Source organism: Vombatus ursinus, unplaced genomic scaffold (assembly GCF_900497805.2).
Source record: "Vombatus ursinus unplaced genomic scaffold, bare-nosed wombat genome assembly UNPS02014772.1, whole genome shotgun sequence".
Taxonomy (NCBI): Eukaryota; Metazoa; Chordata; class Mammalia; order Diprotodontia; family Vombatidae; genus Vombatus; species Vombatus ursinus.
The window spans coordinates 11,106,872-11,124,611 of NW_020954550.1; the positions used below are offsets into that span (position 1 = coordinate 11,106,872).

Consider the following 17,740-nt stretch of genomic DNA (forward strand, 5'->3'; position numbering starts at 1 on the left):
GAAGGAAGGAAGGAAGGAAGGAAGGAAGGAAGGAAGGAAGGAAGGAAGGAAGGAAGGAAGGAAGGAAGGGAGAAAATCACAAGGTTAGGTCTGAACTTGGAAAAAAGCCATGTATGGCTCTGGTTCTTCCCAATGACAGAGCAATATCATTCTTGTAGTATGGTAAATAGTGTTGCCTGTGTTGTCTCCCATCTAGTTTTAAAATTTCCCAGACCCAGAAAATAAGGAAAAGGAGGTAAATAGGACTCTTTTAATTCAACAGGAATTTTTTCTGGGAAGGGGGCCAAAAAGAAATCAGTGAAAAATGGTACAATTCATGCTATGTTAATGGGGAGGAGGATGAGAAGCTTCTCCTCCCTGTCCCATAATACTGCTTCATTCTTCCCATCTTTCTGAAAGTTTACAAAATAATTGGGTCCTAGATGGGATCCCCTCTAGGCTGGAAAGGATCAGCCTGCTGGAAATTCATATAGTCTACCACTCCCTCCCCAATTTTACAGATGAGGAAACTGAGGCCTAAAGATGGTCAATGACCTGCCCAAGGTTAGTCACCTAGGAAGTAAGCAGTAGAGCCAAGATTTAAGCCGGTTCCTCTGACTCCAAATTCCATGTGCTTTTGTAATGATAAGACCACTAACTAAGCACGGTCAGGGAATTTTCTATCTCCATAGTCATCTAAAATGAGACAGGCTTCGCTTAACTAAAAAACTTTTTATTAACAATGTAAAATGTTAAATATTTTACAATCTGAGCTAATTCCAGCATGCCCTATACGAGTTAACACTATGCTGATGTGCAGACACCATGCTTCAAATTTCAATTAAAATGAAATGTGATAATAATCCGATTTTATATTTGAGGGTAATTGTATAGTTGACTACATCATTTCCTAACTGGATTATGTCATTCTCCAAGAAGTTGAAAAAAGACACCATTGGATCAAAAAGAAATTAGTTACTCTTATGCTCCTGTACATCATAGGAAGATATTATTGTGTATTTACAAATTTTTAATAGCCTCAATATATTTTTAGCATTACAAATTAAGACATTTGTATTTTGAAGCTCTTGGATAAATTTTGACAGAGTGGAAGACTAGACGTGAATGACAGCAGAGAAAGCAACAGGAGAGGAGTAGAAGTTCTCTTAACAATATTACTTCTAGTGATTTAATAACGCTGACCTTGAACACAGTTTTGTAATTTTAAATATATTTCTATGTTTAAAGACTCTTTCATATATGATAAAGTATTAACATGAGACTAGTGCTATAATTATGCTACTGTACATGAAATCATTTGAAATTTATACAATACATAAAAAACTTAGAATGACTTTAAAATCATAATTCTCGCATCTAGCCATTGTGTGGTTTTGAGCAGACATGCACTAGGTCATCTAAAAAATCCTTTTAAAAACATCCTCCATTTTGAATCTGTTCTCTCTCTGGTTCTTGACAATAATTAAAGTGTAAAACTCTTGAAAAGGAAGGGAAGAAAATTAAGAGGGAAGCATAGAAAACATGGTCAATAACCAGTAACTGTGTGGTTTATCCATCTGAAAAGCAAATGACATCTGTTTCTTTGATGTTCTGGCTTTCTTGGGGGAGTTTTAATGGGAATTCTCTAACTTGAGATGAGGCAGCATAGACCAAAGAATCTTCTCTTCCGTCTTCTAACTAGTGGATAAGGAGTCAGGTTCAGGAGGCTGCTGTCATCTGTTATGGGGAAAAATGTATACATGAATGTAATTAGTTTTTTTCCCATTTTATTTTATTTTTAAGTTAATAAGCATTTATTTTTTCTCCTTTCTACATCCCCTGGAAGAGAAAAAAAAAAGAAAAGTGAAATTCTTGTAACAAATATTCCTAGTCAATCAAAAGAAATTCCCACATTTTCCACAGCCAGAAATGTCTTTCATTCTGCACTCTGAGCCCATCACCTCTCTGTCAGGAGGTGGGTTAGCATAGTTAGTCAACAGCCCTTTGGAATTATGGTTGCTCATTGCATTGATCAAAGATCTGAAATCTTTCCAAATTGTTTGTCTTTGCAATATCGTTCTTATCATATACAGTTTCTCTGCAGCTTTCCCTCTGAGATTACCTCTAATTGACCATATAGTTTGTACATATGCATGCTTGCATGTTGTCTCCCTCATTAAAATGTGAGCTCCTCGAGGGAAAGCATTGTTTTTTGCCTTCTTTTACATTGCCAGCACTTAGCACAGTGTCTGACACATGGTAATTTAATAAATGTTTGTTAAATTGACTTGGCCACTTCACTTTGCATCAGTTCATACAACACTTCCTACATTTTTCTGACCCACTCTGCCATTTCTTATGACATAATGGTATTCTATTACAGTTACAAACCACTATTTGTCCCCAACTGATGAATACCCCACTAGTGACCAGTTCCTTGCGGTTTATACACTTAAAGACAAATCAATTGCTTTCCTGTGAAATGGCTCTAAGAAAAACAAAACAAAACACAAGTCTACTATTCTTTGACTACGAAGTTATAGCTTAGAAAGCAACCTTAGAGAAGCTATGCCCTTTGTTAGTAAGCTAATGTTTCAATTCCTTTCTCCTCCTCAGCACCTTGGGGTTCAAGCCAAGCCTAATCTATACACAAGGGTACTCAGTCAATGATGCTCATTGGCTTTATTTACTAGTTGAATTTGAAGATATCACTATCACTACTGCAAGGCTCTGTTATTTTTCACTGGTACAGGATCTTTGATTTTTAGCCGCAGTATGGAGCAGCAGGATAGAACACAAAGCCAGACAGATAAGGAGTTCAAATCTCATACACTTTCTACACCACTCTGGGCAAGTCATTTAAACTTCATAAGATCAGTGATTTAGAGCTGGGAGGGACCTCAGAAATCATATAATCCAATCACCTCATTATACAAATAAGAAATTTCCTCACCATCCCCACCCTTGCCCCATGAGATTAAGTGACTTGCTCAAGTTACATAAGTGGCAGAATGGAGCTTTAAACTCAAGTCCTGAAACTCTAAGTTCGGCACTGTTTCAGTGTCTTCATCTGTAAAATAGAGATTATAAGAGCAGCTGCCTCATATGTGCTCACAAGTGAACAGAACTGAAATTAATGTATATAAAACATTTAGCAAAATCTTAAAGTATTCTATAAGAAAGATAGCATCATTATCCTCGTCATTGTGGTTTGTTCTACCAATGAAGACCAAAATCCCTTTGCACCTTACTAGACATGTCATGAATTACTGTGGCTAGTAAAATCCATCACTTGGTGGCCACTATTATAATGACATGCCTTTTCACACTTAGCTAAGCTGGTCTTTGAATGAAAGGCATACACCGACCAACTTCAGACCTCTGATTGAAAAAGTTTCACCTCTGTAGGATTTGACAGGGCATGCACTCTGCTACCATAGCCCCAGAAAATTCATGCTACAATAATGAGGCATCAAAGGAGGGGTTCAATGGAGCTTATCATCAATGAACAATAGCAAAGAGGAGGAAGAAATCAAGCTACAACTATTCCTCCAACCCAAAGGGTAGAGCAGTCTAGTGACTGCAGTGGTTGGCAGACGAGGTATCACTATGGAACCAAAAGGGGCTCCAAAGCCACAGTGGCCCTCATAGTTCTGGACACTTCCAACTAGTCCCCAAATACAACTATATCCACTGGCCTGGCCTTAGACTTGGGTGCATTTTTCCTCTTTAGAGATGGAACCTCACTAAGTAACTCTTTTTCTTGCCTCCAGACTTTTAAGGGACAATCCCAGTCCAACTTTGCAGAAAGGCCCAGAATATTTAGTTGGACAAAGGAAGGAATTGTATGCTAGAAGGTGCTGACTGCTACTTCAACACTGCTTTGTATTCGTATCCTTAGACTCCAGCACAGTGCCTGGGATGTAGAAGGCACTTAATAAATACTTGTTGATAGACTGATTTTTCATCTTGATGTCTGAATCTGAAGGCTCAAGACCTCACCAAGAAATAAAAATGAGTCTTGACTCTGTCTTGCCCTCTTGATGAAACAGGGCCACTCAAGTATATGCCCCTTTCCTTTCCTTCTCTTCCTCAAGACTTTCTGTCACATGCCATTCCTATTTGTAAATTGTACAACCCAGTGGGGGCAATAGTATATCTGAAAAAAGGACTTGATGCATTCAGATGGAACCAGGAGGGCAGTACAGAATTAGGAAAGACAACAGGAAGTTCAGCTGTGTAGACCAAATTAATCAAACAACTCAGTTGCTCAGGCTCCATAGGTTAAAATCCTTTTTACTTAAAAACCTTATTTCTGGATCCTTCAAAAAAAAAACAACCCTAAAAACAGTGCTACCTCATTCCTCTCAGAGTAAAAACAATCCACTGTTGTTAACATATTGGAAGCTAGAAATAGTACGTCTTTTATACTTAAACTCCCAACTAGTTAAGATACATAAAACAATGTAACATATTGTAATGAGATAGTTCAGAAATGACTCATGTCACAATTAAAAACTGGGAGAAAAAAATAATTTAGCCTCATCATAATCATGAATATTATACCTTTCATCACCAACTTACTATATATATATATATATATATGCATATATATGCATATGTATCCCACTTAAAAGCATATTTAACATATTTGACATATTGGAGTTACCTCAGAAACTGCAATTTTTGCAATAACTTTTTGCAATAACTCTTTGAATCCTGGATGGATTTTTGGCAATCCCAATCTAGCAAGTAATTTAAGATTCTCTGGCTTATGTTCATCAAATCTATAATAATCTTTTTATGAGGAACAAAGATCTTAGCATTTTCAGTAGCAGATGTTCTTTATTAAAAATCTATAAAATATTTTCTACACTTTAAAGGAGTTCAGAAAACTATTTTGCATGACCTCCACATACCTCCATATTTGACAAAATGTGGGACAAATACATGGCTTTGTTGTTTACATATAAACAAAGGAAATTCACATATATGTCTCTTATGTGACATGAAATACTTCAGGGGATTTAAGATTTCGTGCATGTTATGTAAGCAATGTGCAGTTCACCACCCATTTGTTTGTGATTTTCCTTTATGTCCTCCCAAAAATTGGCCACAAGGGGTCCGTCCACTGTGCTAAGGGCTTTCCTTATGTCCTTCTGACATCTCAAGGATACTATTTTCTGTAACTGTGCTAAATCTCAAAGTGGAAGGCAGAAAGGGGGAAAGAATGAGTAGTATATCTAAGGGACAAAGGAAGAAAGAATGTATATATGATCTCATTCTTATGTTTTTGTACGTGGGCAGGCATGGATGAGTTGCAATTTCTATCAGTGAAGGAAATATTTACACCGAGTTCACAGATCCACCAAGAGCTATAGCACCATAAACAATCATGGTTTGTTTTTAGGTGTAAGATATTTTTCCTTTAAGTACTGCTCTTTTCATAATGCCACCACACACACACACACACACACACACACACACAGAATGAGAGGCTGCCATGATGTATGGCTCACTTCTCCCCCTTGTTCAGTCCTCTCTAAGTATCCAGCATTTGCTTACTCACAAATGAATGGGAAGTCATGAGAGAGATGAAATCTTGGTTGCTCAGGCTCTCAACAGAGACCATGCTCTCAGTTAAGAAGGACTCATGGTTTGGGAGACCTTCGCCCCACACTCATGACAACTCCCTTCCTCAGACCCCATGCTCTTATGATCAGCCCCTATGGCTGAAGTGACACAAAAAAAACCACAACGCCTTTGCCAGGAATTCTGAGCAGCTTCTACACAGTGGGAAGCTCAGCACTTGAATCTGATGCTGAAATTCACAAAGCGGCGACTTACAGAAAATGCTGTTTGAAATAAATGAGATGAATTGAAACCAAAGGAAAGCTCCACATGGGCTGAAATCTTCTCTCTGAACAGGCTACGAGTGAGAAACAACGTGGGCAAGGTGGCAAAATCTCTGGGTTAATCCTCTAGGACAGGTTGGGCACCTGGTGACTAACGAGGCTATTTCAATCCATGTAGTGGGGCTCATTTAGACAAAATAAACTAATGAGACCCATACCAGCTGTGCGACAGCAGCAAGCTCTCAGGATTGTCATCTCTAAAGCGAGACTGATGATGTAGATCTCATCCACCTTCTCATGGTTGTTGCAGGGAACAAAGATACTGATATTTTCTGTAGTACTCTGTGCAAATGTTTAGGCCCTGTATCAAAGTCAGCTACTGCGAGGGAAAAGCCAAAATTCTGGTTTGAGTCCCAATGCTATCTCTGTCACTTATTAGCTGTATGACCATGGGCAAGTTACCTCATGTCTCTGAGCCTCAGTTTCCTATTATTGTAAAATAGGAACAATCCTATTTGCACTACCTGCCTCAAGGAGTTGTTGTAAAGTACCTCATAAATATAAGATTATTATTGCAGCCGATAGATTGCTAGCTTCAGAGCTGAGTTGAGCTCTCATGTTCTCTTCACCCCATCGTCCAAAGCCAATTTCTGCTGGTGTGCCCTCCCCACCCTGAATCCTGAGCCCATGTTATGAGGCTGCTAGGCCTCCCTCCTCCACATCCTTCTCCCTTTCAAAGTGAAGTCACTTGACCAAGGTCAAACAAGGGGCAGGATTTCAACTCAAATCCCCTGGTTCCACAGCCAGTGCTCTTTCTACTGTACCCGCTGTCGCCTCATTGGATGTTACTTCTGATTCTCAGCTCCCATATACATGAGAATAATATTAATTATAATAACTCATATTTTCATAGTGCTCTAAATTTACACAGAATTTTCCTACAGCAATTCTGAAAGGTAGGTAGTGCAAATGTTATTGTGCCCATTTTTCAGATGAGGGAATAGGCTTAGAAAGGTTTTGAAAAGCCCAAGGTCACACAACTAGTAATAGTTTATATCTGCATTTGAATTCAGGCATTCTGACTCCAAGTTCAGCATCCTTTTCACTATCAATAAATCAACAAATATTAATTTTAGTGCCTTCTATGTTCCAGGAATTCAAGGCAATAGATTTTTATTATTTGGTCTTTGTTTTGTATTGTATTATATCATATTGAGCTGCATAACCTTTAAATAATAAGAATCTATAAGTCCGGATGAACTTCTAAAATCTCTCTGGCATAAACTGAAAACTAATGGATATACAGCATGTTTCTTCAAAAAGTTATACCCTACGAATAGTGTCTCTTTCACACACACCTTCTCTACAAGGGCTCTTCTTTAAAAGACAGCAATGGAATATTTTTGCTGAGCTCTCCCAACACACACCTCTAAAAAACTTTAGAAAGCATGTCAAGCTGAATTCTGAATGGGAAAACAAAAAGTCACAGTGAATCATTTTTCCAGCCCAGAGCAGCTTAGGAGGACAGAAAGTGGGCCAACATTGGGATGGGAGTTTGGAGCAGCATGTGCCGTTGGCCTTGGAGGCAGCACAATGACAGTGGTGCCAGGAGAATCCACTGCCCAGGAAAGGTAAGGGTACTGAACACCTGAGCAGAAAGAGATCTCAGGGGACCCCTGTGTTAGCACTGGGCACAGGATTCAGCATCGTTTGGCAGCTCCATTGCCCATTACCCAGTTTCAGATTGCAATTCCAGTGTGAAGAGAAGCAACTGTGGTCACAAGGGGGCAGGGCCCTACCTGGATAAGGACCAGAGCACAGACCAGGATGGCAATGACCAGATCACTCCTTGGATCATACCACTTTGGAAGTATTGAAAACTTACAGGTCCCTAGCCCTGAAAAAGACTGAAGCTCAGACCAGTCATCCCCCCAGAAGTGAGCAGAACCAAATTTTAACATAAAGTTGAAAGAAATAGGCTGGAAAAACTAGCAAACAACAGTAACAACAACAACCAAAAACCTGCCAATAAAAAAAAAAAACTACTATGGTGACAGGGAAGCTCAAGACACAAACTCAGAAGAAGACAATGATTTGAAAACATGTACAAGCAAAGCCTCAAAGAAAAATGCATACTGAACAAAGGCCCAACAATAATTCACAGAAGAGTGGAAGAAAGAGATTAAAAAGAAGAGCAAAAAAGAATTTAAAAATCAAATGAAAGTGAAGAGAAAAAAAATAAGAAAGGAAATGAGGGCAATGCAAGAAACTCATGAAAAGAGAACTATAAGTTTGGTAAAAAGAGGCCCCAAAAATACTGAAGAAAATCATTCTTTAAAAATTAGAATTGGTCGAGTGGTGGATAGAGTTCCAGCCTTGGAGTAAGGAGGACCTGAGTTCAAATCCAGCCTCAGACACTTGACACTTACTAGATGTGTGACCCTGGGCAAGTCACTTAACCCCAATTGCCTCAAAAAAAAAACAAAAAAAAAACCCCAAAAGCTAAATAAATAAATAAATTAGAATTGATCCAGTGGAAGCTAGTGACTCCATGAGACATCAAGAAGCAATAAAACAAAGTTAAAAGACAAATAAAAAGAGCCAACCCGTTTCTCGAATAGGACTTGTAAGTTTTTGACATCTAAACAACAACTAGTTGTAGTATATATATAAGACGTTTTTGCTATCTCCGTCTAAAGAATCCAAAGGTATGTTGTTAGAACTACAAATTGTAACATTTTAACACTTAAAAAGTAAGAAAAAGGAAATAGTTAAGGGAAGGGGATGGAGGGAAGAAAAGATTAGAAGAAATAAGAGAGGAAAGATGGGGTGGGCAGAACTTTAGGTCAGGTGGTGATGGTAAATTCAAACTCTGGCCAGGCTTGTGCAAAATTCTGGAAGTCAAAGCAGCCAATGGAAGTATTATGCCCTAGGAATAATGACAGAGCATACCCATAGACAGTGTTGGTTCTGCAAAAAAAATAAAATAAAATAAAATAAGCTTTTACTAGGGTTCCCCACTGAAGAAAAAGAATAACTGGGAAAGGGGAATTTACAAGGTAGACCTGGTACCCAGCCACAAGGCTGGGGCAAGGCTATGGCTGGACTCTGTGACCAAAGGGAGTGCTCACATTGGAACATACGGCTGATTATTTCCAGGAACGCATGAGGATCTTAAAAGTATATTGGAATTCGTGTCAAAACCCACATATTCGGTGCAGAAGAGCTTCGCTGTAATCTATAAATAGCCAAGGTGACATTTTAACATTAGAATGAGTCACTGGGAGCCCGTACAAATGCATCCATTCATAAAACATTTACTGGGTACCTATTGTGGGTACCACATTCCTAGATGGAGCTTACCAGGTACATGTGGCTCACTATCCTAGGCATCTTGTCTCCTTGCCAGGGGACTTTCCTTAGTGCCTGGGGCTTTCTCATCCTGCTATGTCCCTTTGCCACGCTGGCCCCTTTCTTCCACCAATTCCCTCCAAGGGCTCCATTTTGGGAATGGGCCCAGGTCCACCATACTCCATTCCCTTCCAGACTGAGCTTCTGACTATATAAGCTTTGCTACCATGACTCACCTGTCTTTTCATCCTGGAACTTTTCTCAGCACCCGGGGCTTTCTCAATCTGGGACATTTTCTGCCATGTTTGCCCCTTTCCCCCACTGTTGAGCTGCTTCTGGGGCCTTCATTTTGGGGACTTTCAGATCCTCTATACCTCATTCTCCTCCTGCTTTTGACTCTAAAATATACTCAACCCCTCCTCCACCCTCACCTCATCCCCAATTTCATCCCCATTTTAAATGTTGTCTTTCATCAGTAGAATATAAGTTCCTTGAGGGTGGGAGATATCTTTCTTTTCTCTTGACTTTGTATCCCTATACTCAGCACAGTGCCTGGCCCATAGCAAACACTTAATAAATGCTTCTTGCCTGCCTTGCCTGCCTGCCATTAGCGTCACTTTAGCTCTGGTTTTGAGAGATTAGATTAAAACAAAGGAAGTATGGGGTTGGCTTGGAGAGGACCAAGAAAGTCCATTCTTAGGTCTATCTCAGTTTGAAGCCAAGGATTCTGCAAAGGCTGTAAACCGGGGGTCTGACCTTTGCCTTGTAACAATCAACATTTGCATCAGTAACTTGGACAAATAAAAGGCATGCTTGTCAGATCTACAGATAATACAAAGCTAGGAGGGATACTAACATGATAAATGATGGTCAGTATTCAAACTGATTTTGACAGAATCAAATATGATTAAATTTAACAGGAATAAAATCAATCACACCAGTATAGGATGAAAGAAGCATAACTAGACAATAAATCTCAGTGAAAAGATAAAGGAGTTTTAGTGAATTGCAGGCTCAACACGAGTGGATGGTATGGCATGGAGGTCAAAAAAAAGCTAATCCTATTACTAATGATGGAACATGCAACCCACCTCCCGATAGAGAAGTGAAAGACTCAGTGCAGAATGAGACTTTTTTTTTTGATGTGGCCAATGAGGAATTTTTGTTCTACTATACATGCTTGTAGCAAGGGTTTTGTTTTTCTTTCTTTTTCAAATTGGGGGAGGGGAGAGGAAAAAAAGGTGGATTTTTGCTGGTTGAAAAATAAATAAAATTGAATGAAAAAAACAAAAATAACCCCATCTCTGCCTGAATTGAGAGGCATAGTGCCAGGATGAGTACAATGCCCTGATCATACCACATTTGAAATACTGTGTTCATTTCTTGCCTTTACTTTTTAGGAAGGACACGGACAGACTGGACAGTGTCCAGATAGCAACTAAGACGGCTAGAGAATTGGAGACTGGACCATATTTGTCAGAGAGAATGAGAATTAGTTGAAGGCACAGAGGACTAGAAAACAGAAAAGTTGAAGGGATTTGTTAAATTTCCTTAAGTGCTTGAAGAGTTGTCATGAATAAGAAAGACTAAAAACTTGTTCAACCGTAGGGTAGAATGCCTTGTAAAGATACAGACTTAGATTTGATTTTTTTTCACAGCATTTAAAGCTGTCCTGAAGTGAAACAGGCTGCTTCCGAGAAGGAAGCCTTCAAGGCCACAGCTGGATGGCCACTTTTCAGCAGGATTGAATAGGGAGTGAGTTTTCGTCCTGGTACAGATTGGACTAGATCAGCCCTGAGTTCTCTTGTAGCTCTGATTCTGGGATTCTCTAACCCTCCCCAGGACTTTCCTGGGGGTAGACTGGTGATCACATTCAGTTCTCAGTCTTGCTCTATTCCGGACTTGCTATCTTAGAAACGACCCAATTCAATTTCATTCAATTCAATAAGCACCTGGCCTAGGTGCTGCTGACAAAAGACAAAAACAAGAAAAGCCTCTTGGGGTAAGCGTGGGCTGGCTAGGGATGCTCACAGGCCCTAACTCAGGCTAGCTCATCCTTTACCCTTATCGTCTGCTGTCCCACATTAAGGGACTATGTAGTGTTGTACCCTCCTGGGTTACATATGAATGTACTCTTGAAGTAAGTGATACTCTTCTGAGAATCTATGGCCAGTTTCTTGAGACCAGCTTCAGAAAGAAAAGAAGAGAAACAGATAGGAGATTTACCTGCTTGTTTCCTCAAAAGTTATTTTATTTGTTTATATCAAAATCGATGTTTTTTTTTCCTCCAGTGAGGCAAAGCCCACAGTTCAGAAAGTGCAAACTGTTACCTATTGTGGGTGAAACTTCTCTCCACTTGTGTTTCTCCCACATGTGCCAGCACAGAAATGCTTCTTTCTGATTCTTAGACCCTATTTTTAGATGATTACAAGGATGTGAGAAACAAAATGCTCAATTCAAAGGGTTGATGCCTATACTGACTTTGCCAGTTGCTAGCTCCCTCCTAACAGAACTACTTGTATATCGTTTGTCTTGAATTGTTTTTTGCAAACACGTGGTTCTCTCTTCCCCACCCCCACCCCCAATAGAATACTAACTGGGCAAGAACGGTTTCATTTTTAACTTTATTTCCCCAGCATATAACCTAGCGCCTGGTACAGAGGAGGCTCCTTTGTTAATACTTGTAGTACGGAATCAATTTTCTTCAATTCAATTTTCTTCACCATCAATTCTGAACCCGATTCTTACTAGACTCAGACAATTGGAGAGGTTAAAGTTGTCCATATTTGGAGCATGTAAGTTCCCTGTGGTTGAAATTCTTGCCTTTGGATACACAGTGCTTTACTCACAGTTGGCACTTAAATGTTTTGTTTTGTTTTGTTTTTTTAAACTGGATTCTAGACTTAATCGAGAGGCAGCTGGTGGCTCAGTGAATAGAGCACTGGGCCTGAAGTCAGGAGGACCTGAGTTCAAATCTGACCTCAGATAGCTCCTAGCTGTGTGAACCTCGGTAACTCACTTAATCCTGTTTGCCTCAGTTTCCTCATCTGTAAAATGAAAACAACTCCAGTATCTTTGCCAAAAAAAAAAAACACAAAGAGTGTGACACAACTAAAAAAACTGAACAACAGACACAATAAGAAGGTAAGAACAATTTTTCCATTTGTCAAGGTAGATGATGTCTATGGTTCACGGTATTCTGTAACAAAAATCACAGGATCTCAATTTAGACTGAAAAGGGGTCCTACAAGGCCAACTTTCTCATTTTACAGATGAAAAAACGGAGGGTCCAAGAGGTTAAGTGATGTGCCCAAGGTTTCACAGGAGGTTAGTATGCGTCAGGGACAAGATTCGAACTCCAGTCCTCTGGCTCCAGATTCAGCCCTTTTTCTGCTGTAAGTACCAGAGCATTGTAAGTGCGCACATGTGAATGTATCACAAACACTCCATAACATTACATTAATTGCCTCAGGATTTATGAGACCGTGAGCCTGCCTTTCAGGCTCCATTCATATCCACGGACTTGTTTTGTTGAACAATGGGCACTTAGAGAATGTTTGCCCTTCGCTTTTCTCTTTCTCTGACCCTTTGTTAGTCACCTTGAGGGCTCCCTGCAGGCTGTTCTATTTGTAATCCATTAAACACAGCAAGACGGTTATAATTAACAAAGCTCCCAACGGCACTGCCACTGACCCAGAACGTGGGACAAAGGAGGGGACGGAGTCTGCCGTGGAGCAAGGGACTGGGTCCTAGGTTCCGTCGGTCTTGACAGGCTCATGAGGAGAGAACAAGGACACCTCATGCATCCCTGCAGCCCTGTGACTTTTTCAGTTTTCCAGGAAGGGAGTCATAAGGGAAAGGTTGTAGCATGCTACAATGGAAAGAGCGTTAGATTTGGAGTCAGAGGGTCTGGGTTCACATCACGCTTCTTCCAGTTCTCTGTGTGACCTTGTAGCCTACCACTTTGCTTCTCTGGGACTGGGTTTCTCCTCCATAAAACAAGGGGCTTAGGCTAGGTGGATCTCTAAGCTTTGATTTCTGTGAATTCAAAGTATCCCCATCTTTATAATCTCTGGCTTCTGTGTCTTTCCTTGGTGATTTCTTCTCCACTGCTAAAGCAATTCTAAAGGAAACAGGTGATGATCCAAATGGGGGAGATAATTGAGCTAGATAGACAGATAGATAGATAGACAGACAGACGGATGGATATACAAATAAATTGCCAGCTAAGGGTCAAGATGGCTTGGAGTCGGGAAGGACTGCATCAAACACTTAGCAGCTGTGTGATCCTGAGCAAGTTACTCAATCCCTCTCAGCCTCAGTTTCTTCATTTGTAAAATGAGGAGTTTGGACTCCATCCAGCTCTAAATCTAAGGTCCTGTGATCATATGGTAATAGAAGGGAACTTGGAGGATTTAGAAAGAGTGATTTGGAGACAGGAGTATAACTTTGGGATGGGTGTGCTAGCCACTATCCAGAGCTATCTCAGACAGCCAAAGTTCAAGGAGGAAAACACATAGGGTGAGCCTTTCCCTTTCCTCCCAGCTTTTCTCTGCCCCCAAACATACACCTGGGGGACAGGAACAAAATGAAAACAGAAGAAAGCAAACAGGGTTACAGGAATGGATTTCATCAAGTCAGAAGCATCAGAGGAACATTCAAATTCTACAAAAAAGAATCGGAATATTATTTCTGATCATTTTGCTTCACCTCTCATCCTCCATGTGTCCCACCTTTGACCCATTCTATGTGCCTCTCAGAATGTCCCTTAACCTCTCAATGTTCTAGGCAGTCCTTTAAAATTATAGGCTGCAGAGAAAGTGCTGACCTATATCAGGAGTTTCTTATGTTAGTGGAATCATAGGTGCAGTCTTTATCTCTATCCTTTACCCTCCATATAGCAACACTGGCCATGACAGTAATCAAGTGGCTAGAAATGGGTACAGGGAATGGCACAGGGGAAGACATTTCTGGGCTCATCCATATTGGGCTCTCTAGTCAGTCAACTAACATTTATTAATTGCCTACTATGTGCCAGGCACAATGCCACATGACTTCTTTCTCTGCCTAGTTTCTGTCGAAAGTATTTTCAGAAAGACAAAGTTAATTGGTATTCCTTGACTCTTTCCCCCCCCTCCCCCCATTTATATGGCTTCACTTCCTTTTCAGTCTGGCTCTTTATCAATCAATCTCTACAAGTTGTCTAAAGATATATATCTTGATGGGAGCCAAGATGGCAGAGTATGGGATGAGACCCAGCTGAACTCTCCCAACATTCCCCTCCAAACAACTTTAAGATAATGCTTCAAATGAAAGTTTGCAGTGGCAGAGCAAATTGAAGTATAATCTTCTTGCTTTATTTTTTGTTTTTGTGAATTATTTTTTGTGAATAGCTAACATAGAAATATATTTTGCATGATTTCACGTTTAATTTATAACATGTTTGCTTTTTCAGTGGGGGAAGGATGGGAGGGAGGAGAGAATCTAGAAGTGAAAATTTAAAAAGAAAAGAATGTTAAAAATAAATAATATTTTTTAAACTAAAAAAAAAGATACATATCTTGCTGGGAGCTGATATCATATAGGAAGAAAACAGAAATCTTTCTTCACATAAATTGTCTCTGTTTTCTGCCCCTTCCCTACTCCTATGAACAATATTAAGGCTTCACTTCTCTCCTTGAGTAAGAGTAAGAGAGCAAGGATGCTCCACAACTTTTCCCCTCTGATATTCATCCATAGGACTATAGAGCTAGAGTTAGAAGGGCCCTTAGAAGTCATATAATCCAGCCCCCCCATTTTACAGGTGAGAAAACTGAGGCCCAGAGTGATGAAATGATTTTTTTCCAAGGTCACATAGTAAGGGGAAGAAGTATGACTTGAAATGAGGTCTTCTGACACCAAATTCAGACCTTCTTAATCTTCAAAAGCCCGCCACTCCCCTCTGAACAATTAATTATTTCTTTGGTCTAACTTTTTTTTATCCTCCAGCATGTTCATAGTTTAGGTCTTGGGTGTGATCATCCACTCACAGATAATACGCCCCATCCTCTCCTCTGACACTGCCCCCGCTGTGGTCCAGGTTCTCATCACTCTTGCCTGGATTATTGAAATAGTTTGCTAGTAGGTCTGCCTGCCTCAAGTCTCTCCCCACTTCAATTCATCTCCCACTGAGCCACTAAAATGATTTTCCGAAAGCACAGGTCTGATCATAACACGTTTGAGTGGCTTCCTATTGCCTCCAGGAGCAAATACAAAATGCTCTGTTTGGCATTCAAAGCCTAGTCTTACTCCATGCTCCCTGCCATGTACTCTTCAGTACAATGACACTGGCCTCCTTGATATTCTACCAAAAAAGACAATCCATATCTTGGTTCTGGGCATTTCTCTCTTACTATCCTCCATGTCTGCAATGCTATGTATCCTCTACTCTAACTACTGACCTTCCTGGATTCCTTTAGGTCCCAACTAAAATCTCACTTTCTACTTCAAGTTTTCCCCAACCTCTCTTAATTCTAGTGCCTTCCCTTTGTTGATTATTTCTTATTTATCCTCTACATAACTTGCTTTGTATATATTTGTTTGCATGTTGTCTCCCCCATTAGATTGTAAGCTCCTTGAGGTCAAGGACTGTCTTTTGCCTCTCTTTGTATTTCTAGCGCTTAGCACAGAGCCTGGCATATAGTAGGCAGTTAATAAATGTTTATTGATTGATTACTAATTGATGCCTGGAATTTAGTTTTTCCTCCCGTCCACTTCCTAGAATCTCTTGCCTCCTTCAAAGCTCAATGCAAAGTCACCCCTATCCATGGTGCCTTTTTAGATCCCTCCACATCTGCTAATATCTCCCTCATAAAATGAGCCCACATTTACGAAAAGGTTTTGACAAAGAATGTTAATTTATGCCAGAAACTCTACAATGTATAGGCATAATGGGCTTTTTTAATATTATAAAACATTTCTAGCTAAAACCAAAAGTAAGCATCATATGCAACACGGATATACCGCATTCTCCAAGAAATACAGGAGTAAACAAGAATGTCCATTTTTCCCGATATCATTTGATACAGTTCTGGAAATGCTAGCAATAGCAAAAGACAAGAAAAAGAAATTAAAGACAGAAATATAAGTAAAGAGGAGATAAAACTAACCCTATTTGCTTATGGCATGATGTTTTATTTAGAAAATCCTAGAGAATCCACAAAGATTAAATTGAAACAATAGCTTGAGCAAAATTGCAGATGTCAAAATAACCCTTCCCCCCCAAAGCAGCAGCATTTTTACATAATAATAACAACAAAATCCAAAAGCAATAGGGAAATGCTATTCCAATTAACTACAAAATGCATAAAATATTTGGGAATAAATCTATTAAAGCACATTTATTACTTGTATAAATTCAACTACAAAGTATTCCTTGAACTGGACAAATAGTCAGCACTAATGGCTGGGCTGGGCCAATATAACAATAAACATGACAATATCATCAAATCATATTATTAAAGTTAATTTATGCTTTTAACTGTACCTATCAAATTATCAAAGGGATATTTTATGAAACTTAATAAAATAACAAAAATCATTTGGAAAAATAAAAGATCTAGAATATCAAAGGAAATAATGAAAAGAGGCAGGAATAAAGGACGGTTAGCCCTTAAAGGCATTAAACTATATTACAAAGCATCAAAACCATCTGATATTAGTTTAAAAAAGAGATAGAGCAATGGAACAGATGAGACAAGGGAGAAGCAGAAACAATGGAATTCAATGACCAAGTGACTGTTTGATAAACTGGAAAACCTAAATTAGGAAAGAATTCCCTATTTGAAAAAAAAATGCTCCGTACACTAGAAAGCAGTTTGGCAGAAATTACATTTAGATCATATCAGTCCAAATACCTTACTCCATATTTCATAATACGTTCTAAATGGATACGTGGCCTTGATCATATCTTTTTAAAGATCATATCTTTTAAAGATCATATCTTTAAAAAATTAGAAGGGAAGCAGATAATATACCTTCCACAACTATAGGGAAGAGATGTATTCTTACCTAAACAAAGGATATAGGTAATTACAAAAGATAAAGTAGAAAACTTTGATTATGTGAAATTAAGAGGCTTCTGCACAAATGAAATTAATGCACCTAACATACAAAAAGAAGTAGTCAAAAAATCTTTATATCAAATTTCTCTGATGGGGTATATCTAGATAAAGAGAGATAGATAGAAAAATAGATTTATAAATGATCAAAAGTAATCCCCAATAGATAAGTGGCTAAAGACCTGAATAAACAGTTCTCAAAATGAGAACTGCAAACTAAATGAGAGAGATCTAAATCATGAATAATAAGAGAGATTCAAATCAAATGAACCCTGAAGTTTTACCATATACCCTGCAAGATGACAAAGATGATAAAAAATTGGGATGGTTAATGTTGTACGGGTTATGGGGAAATTGGCACACCAATGCCTTGTTGGTGAAGTCGTGAATCAGTACCACCATTTTGGAAAGCAATAATTTGGAATTATGAGAATAAAGTGACTAAAATGTCATACC

General features: G+C 39.2%; 1 protein-coding gene across 1 annotated transcript in view; it reads right to left on the reverse strand.

Annotated features, from left to right (window-relative positions):
• Positions 1–1,355: 1,355 nt before the first annotated feature.
• RGS7BP (regulator of G protein signaling 7 binding protein) overlaps positions 1,356–17,740 on the reverse strand; it is a 111,028-nt gene continuing 94,643 nt past the window's right edge. Inside the window, exon 6 of the mRNA XM_027863618.1 lies at positions 1,356–1,716. Within this exon, the coding sequence (XP_027719419.1) occupies positions 1,625–1,716 (92 nt within the window). The 3' untranslated portion in view covers positions 1,356–1,624. The remainder of the gene's footprint in view (positions 1,717–17,740) is intronic.